Here is an 8,533-nt window from a genome sequence, read left to right as displayed (position 1 = left end):
TCAGCTTAAACAAAGCAACTTGGTCATTCACTACATGGATGAGAAAGCCCAAAGGACTATAGTCACTATACAACATATAAAACAAGCACTGAGTGTATCTTGTTTTAGTTGTTCTCGTGAATGTAAAGAGAATCAGTCTGCAAGTGGGTGCATATGTTTAGAGATGAAACAATGTCCGCTAAAAGAATGAGAGAAGCATTCATCAATCATCATAGTCACATCTATATATATATACATTCAGAACAAAAACGACTATTGCCCGCTTGTCTCAAGAATCATTAAACGATGTTTGACATCAAAAGGCTTATCAAAGAGTCCAAAAATAAGCATAATCATCTACAAGCGAGTTTAGATGTTTCTAACTTTCTAAGCGAAAACAATGTCAATTGCATTCCGCTATAAACACAAGACATTCCTTCAATTGTGACATACTAAATAAAAGAAAGCTTCATATCTGTGTCCTGAGTCATTAATCAAAGAGTAGCAGCATTAGCACACAAGATTTTGTAAGACTTAGGGACTCTAAGCACCGCATCAAACCACTAAACATACCCCCAAATCTCTTTACTGTTACGCTTTTCAAGCGAAATCTCCGCACATCAAATCATCTTCTCCTTATACCCACTCGCAGGCACATACTTGTCCCACAAAACGACCAGCTTGCCGCCACACTCCGCCAATCTAACAGTACAATAACTAGAAAACTTAGGTAGCCCTTCTAATTTTCTCCAAATTGCTTTCTTACCATCAATGGTTTTAAAACCAAATGATGTCTATAATTAAAAACATTCTCGAACCAAGCTAAAATTCTCGAATCCGAACCAAAATTTTCAAAGACGTACGAACTCAAACTGAACTGTAGAATATCTCGAATAAAATTAAAATTTATCTATGAAATGATCCCATCTCAAACCGAACAAACTAACCAAGAATTATTAAAAGATGCAAAACACCATATATTTCTGCAACATATTCAGTGAGTCACTAACGTTTTCAACAGATTCTTCCTTTTTTTTGGCACACAGAACAACTAAACCTCTCTTTTTCACACTAGATCATTCATAAGTCCAATTCGTTAGTTTAATGCTATGAACCTAGTAATCACGTATATTCATAAAAACACACGGTCTGTCAAATGCATCATAGTGGTCAATGGCACAAAATAAGTTAACCCTTCAAAATTTCAACACAATTCAAAAATGAAAGTAGAGCTTGGGACACATGATCAATTTAATTTTCTGTACATTTGAATCTAACTTGAATTGAATCATAAAAAAAAAGAGAGTATATAATTGGATAATAATATGTTCGATTGAGAAGAAAAGAAAGAGTGGCTTGAGAAAGTCCACTCGTATAATATCAAATTCAAGACCCTATTTGGGAATGAAACAGAGGATCCTCAAATTGTTTCAGTAGCAATTTCTTTGTAGGTTAGTTTGGCTACAATTACAAGAGATGAACATAAGCCTCAGTTTAAACAACAAAACAAGCACTAACTCTATGTATCTTGTTATAGCTCTTCTCATGAATGTAAAGAGAACTGTACTCTTCTATGCAACACAAACAAAAATATTCTCATAGACAAAGTAAGCTTAATCAGTCTACACGTGAGTGCATATGTTTAGAAGTGAACAATGTCTGCTAAAGCATGAGAGAAGCATTCATCATAGTCATACAAATATACATATAGGCAAACACATACATTCAGAACAAAAACGACCATTGCCCGCTTTTCTCATGAGTCATTAAACAGTAGCAGAAAGAGTTTGGCATCAAAGGGTTTATCAAAGAGACAGTCACGGAATATTTATAAGGCAAAAACAATGTCAACTGCATCCCGCTAAAAACACAAGACATTCCTTCAACTGTGACATACTAAATAAAAGAAAGCTTCATATATAGCTGTGTCATGAGTCATTTAATCAAAGAGTAGCAGCAGTAGCACACAAGATTTTGTAAGACTTAGGGACTCTAAGCACCGCATCAAACCACTCGACCTTCCCCCAAATCTCTTCATTGTTGCGCTTTTCAAGCGAAATCTCTGCACACCAAATCATCTTCTCCTTATACCCACTTGCAGCTACATACTTGTCCCACAAAACAACCAGCTTACCACCATAATCCGCTAATTTAACAGCACTGTATTTAGCAAACTTAGGCAGCCTTTCTAAACCCCGTAATATTCTCCAAACTACTGCTTCCTTAATGAAACTTTTTCTAAATAGAAATACTCCACTAGGGTTATAAAGATAGACTACGTTATCTATCGTACAAAGAGAACCCCGATCCAAATCCAAATTTAACGCTTCCCATGTCATAATCTTTGGCGTTACAAGCACAACCTCCTTAGTAGACTCTACACAAACGTTCACGTAAATCTTTCCTTCCATATTTTCCAATTTGAATATCCGTCTTCTGGGCGGATAGATAGTCCCATCAAACTTACTATTGGTGTGAGCCAGTCGCATTCTTGGAGCTTCAAGCCAAGTGTGAGTTCGGCAGTCAAGGTACCAAACGTTAGAGCATGGAGAATCGTCGATGGCTGCGGTAATGGCGTAAAGATTAGAACCAACAGCGATGAGACTTGACCATTCCAAAGGAGGAGAATTGAGAACTGGGGTTGGAGCCAAAAGTTTAACACTTGACTCCTCTTTCTTCTTCTTCTTCTTCTTCTTAGTTAGGGTTTGATTAGGTTTCTGGTAAAGAGTGAACCAGCGAGGGTTAGCTTCATCAGGGAAGCGTAAGCAAACGTAGAGAAAAGTCTCGGTTTTGCCTAAGAGGGTTCGGGTTTGGTATAGCTCCGGTGAAGCAAGGATCGATCGGAAGCTTTTGGAGACTAAGGAGAGTTTTGGGTAATACGATCTCGAGACACGGGCTAATATGCTCACTATCAAATCATATGGAATGGACGGGTTCGGAGTCGGATCTTTCGACGGCTTCTTCTTCTTCCACGGTGGTTGGCCGTCCGTGAAGGCTGAAGCGGTGGACGACATTTGTGAACTATCAAAATTTAGGGTTTTGAGCTTTACGCGCCTGAGATAAATTCTACGGTGGGCCTAAATTTAGAGATTAATTTTTTTTTTTATTCTACACTATTAATTATTTTTATTCATAAGTAAATTATTCGAGAACTCTTATTTGATTTTTAAATGAAAAAAAACTTTCATTCAGAAGGAAATTTTCTACAAGTAAATACAAAGGTAACACAGCCTTAAAAAAATTAGTCATCGAAATGCATATATACGATCTTAAGCAATCTATCACATATTGTTGAAGGAGTTTGGTGAGCTACTTCTAGTTCTAGCTCTGAATATTCTTGTGTATTTTTTCTGTTGTAAACGTGTATTGAGAAGTAATTCTTCTACAAGTAAACTCAAACAATGCCAAACTAGTCTTAGCTATGCAAAATCCCATTCAAATATTCGAAATTCTTGTTTTGATTATTCGATCAAAGAACTTTTATTCAAAACTAAATCTTATACAAATAAAAAATGGGAACATCATAACAAAGAATGACAAACTATTTTTAGCGAAAAGGAACATTATTGAAGGAGACATAAGTCTTACTTCTTTCTCATTAACACAAAAAAAAAAATACAAACGAAGACTACACATTAGTAGAAACAGTTTGATCAGCTTCTCGGTCTTCAGATTCCTTGCAGCACGAGCCACCCCATCTACTTTTAAATTGCATAACCTCCATCACGGTCGCGAACATTCCAATGACTCCGACGATGGTAGTGTAAGCAATCTTCCATGAGCTTCCGGGTTGCAAGATGGCTAAGCCTTTGTAGATGTTGTAGACACTTAATACAATCACTACATATCCGATAGTATGATGGTACCAATTCCAATATTTTCTATACTTATGCTCCTTGTCCGGTCTTGCTTTGAGGGCAAGTATCTGTAGAAAACCTAGAGCAAACAAAAAGATTCCTATCACGGTATGTGGTGTAGATCTCATTCCCGTGTGTTTAGCTATGTAGATTGCAGTTCCTAGTCCTCCCAATAAACCACCGAAATAACCGGTGGTTTGGAAAATGATGTGTATGTAGAACCACATGGGATCTAGTCCTTTGTAGGTCCTCATGTACCTTGCAGCCAAGACACCAATAGGCATGAAAATACCCCAACACACCGCGTTCACTAGTCCATGAATTTTTTTAACTAGTAACATGTTATCGTTAGCTGCTTTTGTGGTCGTGACTTGCCCCGACAGCAAATCCAAAGTAGCCATAGATTTAAGATGATCTCCACTCATAGCGTGCATCCCAAGTCTATCATCTTCCTTCAAGGGACCGTCTTGCCATAAATGATTCACGACGGTTATGTTAGAAGGCAACACTATAGTAGCAAATATAGTCATCTCTCCATTGAGATATTCACCGGATAGTTGCAATACACGGAAGCTGAGAGGACTTTCTTGAAGCGTAGGTGAGTAGCCTTTGATTGAGGAAGTATAGACTCGCATAACACCAGACGTGGAATTACGATAAGCTAAGAGAGTTTGAGAACCTGACATGCCTTCGCTTGTCGGGTTTATCCCCCAAGCGATCCAACTAGAAGAGTCTACGTTGATGTGACGATACGCAACTTCAAGCACTCCTGTATCTCGAACGTAACTGAAGTGTAGAAAAGAATCTAACACGGGAAGGTCAACGCATGAACGGAAGTGTTTGCCGTTGTTAAAGCTGTGTGAGTCGCATCTAGCTTGAAGTTCATCGGTTGTTGCCCTAGCGAAGTATGGAGCGAGCACGAAAAGAAAACACAAAACCACAAAAACGGTTGTTCTTGGAGACAAAGACATGATGATGATTGCGTTTTTACTAGGAGACAAACGTAGGTTAAATCTTCCGAAGTCAGAGTCTTGCTTTGCTTTGGAAGAAAGAGATTTCTGAATTTTGGACTAATGTAGTTCGTGTATTTATACCGGTATAGGTATACAATTCGATCCAAGTTTGTTAGAGAATATATGGTTTCATTATCCTTTGCCAATATATAATTCCATATTTTAATACTTTTCCTTTTCTGCCGAAACAAATATTATATTTTTTGCTTTTTTCTTTTTTGCCAAAATATTTTCTTTCAAATTCGAGAAAACATTTTATTTTTGTAATCTATTTATTCATATCACTGAAGGAACTATTTGTAAACATTTTAAATATTCGAAATTCTTGTTTTGATTATTCGATCAAAGAACTTTTATTCAAAACTAAATCTTATACAAATAAAAAATGGGAACATCATAACAAAGAATGACAAACTATTTTTAGCGAAAAGGAACATTATTAAAGGAGACATAAGTCTTACTTCTTTCTCATTAACACAAAAAAAAAAAATACAAACGAAGACTACACATTAGTGGAAACAGTTTGATCAGCTTCTAGGTTTTCAGATTCCTTGCAGCACAAGCCACCCCATCTACTTTTAAATTGCAAAACCTCCATCACGGTCGCGAACATTCCAATGACTCCAATGATGGTAGTGTAAGCAATCTTCCATGAGCTTCCGGGTTGCAAGATGGCTAAGCCTTTGTAGATGTTGTAGACGCTTAGTACAATCACTACATATCCGGTAATGTGATGGTACCAATTCCAATATTTTCTGTACTTATGTTCCTTGTCCGGTCTTGCTTTGAAGGCAAGTATCTGTAGAAAACCTAGAGCGAACAAAAAGATCCCTATCACGGTATGCGGTGTAGTTCTCATTCCTGTGTGTTTAGCCATGTAGATTGCAGTTCCTAATCCTCCTAATAAACCACCGAAATAACCGGTGGTTTGGAAAATGATGTGTATGTAGAACCACATGGGATCCAGTCCTTTGTAGGTCCTCATGTACCTTGCAGCTATGACACCAATAGGCATGAAAATACCCCAACACACCGCGTTCACTAGTCCATGGATATTTTTGACTAGTAACATGTTATCGTTAGCTGCTTTTGAGGTCGTGACTTGTCCGGACAGCAAATCCAAAGTAGCCGTGGATTTAAGATGATCTCCACTCATGGCGTGCATCCCAAGTCTATCACCTTCCTTCAAAGGACCGTCTTGCCATAAATGATTCACGACGGTTATGTTAGAAGGCAACACTATAGTAGCAAATATAGTCATCTCTCCATTGAGATATTCACCGGATAGTTGCAATACACGGAAGCTGAGAGGACCTTCTTGAAGCGTAGGTGAGTAGCCTTTGATTGAGGAAGTATAGACACATAATACCAGACGTGGAATTACGGTAAGCCAAGAGAGTTTGAGAACCTGACATGCCTTTGCTTGTCGGGTTTATCCCCCAAGCGATCCAACTAGAAGATTCAACGTTGATGTGACGATACGCAACTTCAAGCACTCCGGTTTCTCGAACGTAACTGAAGTGTAGAAAAGAATCTAACACGGGAAGGTCAACGCATGAACGGAAGTGTTTGCCGTTGTTAAAGCTGTGTGACTCGCATCTAGCTTGAAGTTCATCGGTTGTTGCTCTAGTGAAGTATGGAGCGAGCACGAACAGAAAACACAAAACCACAAAAACGGTTGTTCTCGGAGACAAAGACATGATGATGATTGCGTTTTTACTAGGAGACAAACGTAGGTTAAATCTTCCGAAGTCAGAGTCTTGCTTTGCTTTGGAACAAAAAGATTTCTGAATTTTGGACTAATGTAGTTCGTGTATCTACATATACATTTTTACAGGGGATTTTTGCAAAAAGTCTTTTGGATCCGGGTTTTACCCGGGTTTAACTCTATTCGGATCTAGAATAAGAAATTTAAGGAAGTTTGTAATAAAAACGACATTAATTCTTAATTAACACCTAAATTAGAAATATATATAATATATCTAAACTAACCATATTTGTTATTTACCTTAACTACTTCTAACCATAATTATTTAACTATTTATTTCTATATAGAAAGAATATGTGATTAAATAAATATTTTGTAAAAGATTGATTTGGGGAAAAATTGTTATTACGAAAATAATTTGTTTTGTTATAAAAATTAATATTTGTTATTTGTAATTAAATTACATAAATAGTAATAATAATTTGTCTACACCATCAAATGAAAATAGTTAGTTGTTTATTTTTTTATTTAATATTACGTCATTTTTAAAAAATAAATTCAACAATATAATGTCAATGAGTTTAATTCTAAAGATTTGAAAATATTAAAAGATACTAACCAAACATTATCTATCCTAATTTGTTTCTAACAATTTCGACACAAATCTTTCGAAAATTTAATGTGATCACAGTTTGTTACTAAAATCTCGATTATATGCCTAAAATCTCGAGAAGATCTTCCTTTAAATCCGCAAATTATAATTTTTGAATTAAATAAACTAACAATACGAATATTCCTAATATATTCGAGTATTAATAATTTTTATTATAGTATATTCCTTATCTAAATACTAAATCTTTTATTTTTAATTCTAATCAAAATTTATGAAATCGGAAATCAATCATGATTTCATAAACATCCTTAAATTTCGAAATAATCAACAATTCGAATATGCTGAAAAATCATAACGAAATATCTTTATTTACTTAAATGTTTTAGTAATCGTTATAGCAAAAAAATCAATTCTAGCGCTATTGGTTCTTTAAACTTTTTGATTTACATAGATATTTTGCCTAAAATATGACGCAATCTTTTCAAAAATCTCAACAATTATTTCTTCTCTACTTATGATACCTAATTGCTACAATCCCAAATTTAAGGAAAAATGGAAACTAATTACGACAATCCATCTAACAAATGACATATTCCTTACATCTTCTTCCATTTACAATTATACTTTGTACCATATTTAAAGAATATGCCACATTAATCCGGCTCTAAAATCTTCTATTAATTGCATATTCCATCGTATATTCCTTAATTTACTCGAAAATCTTCTTAATATATTCACTTAGATCTAATCCTAATTATATCTAACTCTACAATATTCACTATTTATCCAAATATAGCCAATCATTCAATTTTATATCAAATACGAATATATATTGTTCATAATATCTTTTATTTTATGCTTTTTTTCCAAGATTTTCAAAATTCTGAAAACTAATAATCATAGCATCCTTATACGCTATAAATATCAAAGTCATTCTCATTTCCAAATCATTAAAAAAATGGTTATCTCAAAGGTGTTGTGACGGAGATCATTCACGACACATGATGTGGTGCTCCGTTGTATCGTGTAGCTTTCCGTCATCATTTCCGATTCAAGAAGCATAAGCTCTTCCTTGCTGCTGAAGGTGTGTACACCGGTCATTTTGTTGACTATGGGAAGAAAGCCATTGTTATTGCTCATAATCCTAATAACGACACTTACTTTTCTTGGTGATATTCAATTGATTTAATATGTATATCTCATGGACCATTTGAATGATTGCGTTAGATTTGATTAGTTCAAATCTTTAGTTCTTAACAACAAGTTTCAATATTTTCCCGCTGGTCATTGGATTCATATCTAGCTTTGCTGAATTGGATTATGATTTGTGTTTAGTATACTTTACGTTTCAGTTTTCTGATTA

At 35.3% G+C, this 8,533-nt stretch overlaps 3 protein-coding genes across 3 annotated transcripts; all 3 read right to left on the bottom strand.

Moving 5' to 3' along the window:
- Positions 1-1,689: 1,689 nt before the first annotated feature.
- Positions 1,690-3,050, bottom strand: LOC9299145 (F-box/kelch-repeat protein At5g48990). The gene has a single exon (XM_021019332.1). It carries the CDS (start codon positions 2,991-2,993, stop codon positions 1,923-1,925), a length of 1,071 nt encoding a protein of 356 aa, XP_020874991.1. The 5' UTR covers positions 2,994-3,050; the 3' UTR covers positions 1,690-1,922.
- Positions 3,051-3,456: 406 nt separating this feature from the next.
- On the bottom strand, positions 3,457-4,969 carry LOC9299147 (cytochrome b561 and DOMON domain-containing protein At5g48750). The gene has a single exon (XM_002863023.2). It carries the CDS (start codon positions 4,805-4,807, stop codon positions 3,608-3,610), a length of 1,200 nt encoding a protein of 399 aa, XP_002863069.1. The 5' UTR covers positions 4,808-4,969; the 3' UTR covers positions 3,457-3,607.
- Positions 4,970-5,199: 230 nt separating this feature from the next.
- Positions 5,200-6,549, bottom strand: LOC9299155 (cytochrome b561 and DOMON domain-containing protein At5g48750). Its single transcript, XM_021019317.1, is given in 2 exon segments — positions 5,200-6,210; positions 6,212-6,549. Coding segments are annotated over 2 exon segments (1,197 nt in total). The 3' UTR covers positions 5,200-5,351.
- Positions 6,550-8,533: the final 1,984 nt, after the last annotated feature.

The sequence above is a fragment of the Arabidopsis lyrata genome (genome assembly GCF_000004255.2).
Source record: "Arabidopsis lyrata subsp. lyrata unplaced genomic scaffold ARALYscaffold_34, whole genome shotgun sequence".
Taxonomy (NCBI): domain Eukaryota; kingdom Viridiplantae; phylum Streptophyta; class Magnoliopsida; order Brassicales; family Brassicaceae; genus Arabidopsis; species Arabidopsis lyrata.
This window is presented reverse-complemented; position numbering and strand designations above follow the sequence as displayed.

Coding starts and splice junctions, on each gene's coding strand:
- LOC9299145 (XM_021019332.1), bottom strand. CDS start 2,993: ATGTCGTCCACCGCTTCAGCCTTCACGGACGGCCAACCACCGTGGAAG.
- LOC9299147 (XM_002863023.2), bottom strand. CDS start 4,807: ATGTCTTTGTCTCCAAGAACAACCGTTTTTGTGGTTTTGTGTTTTCTT.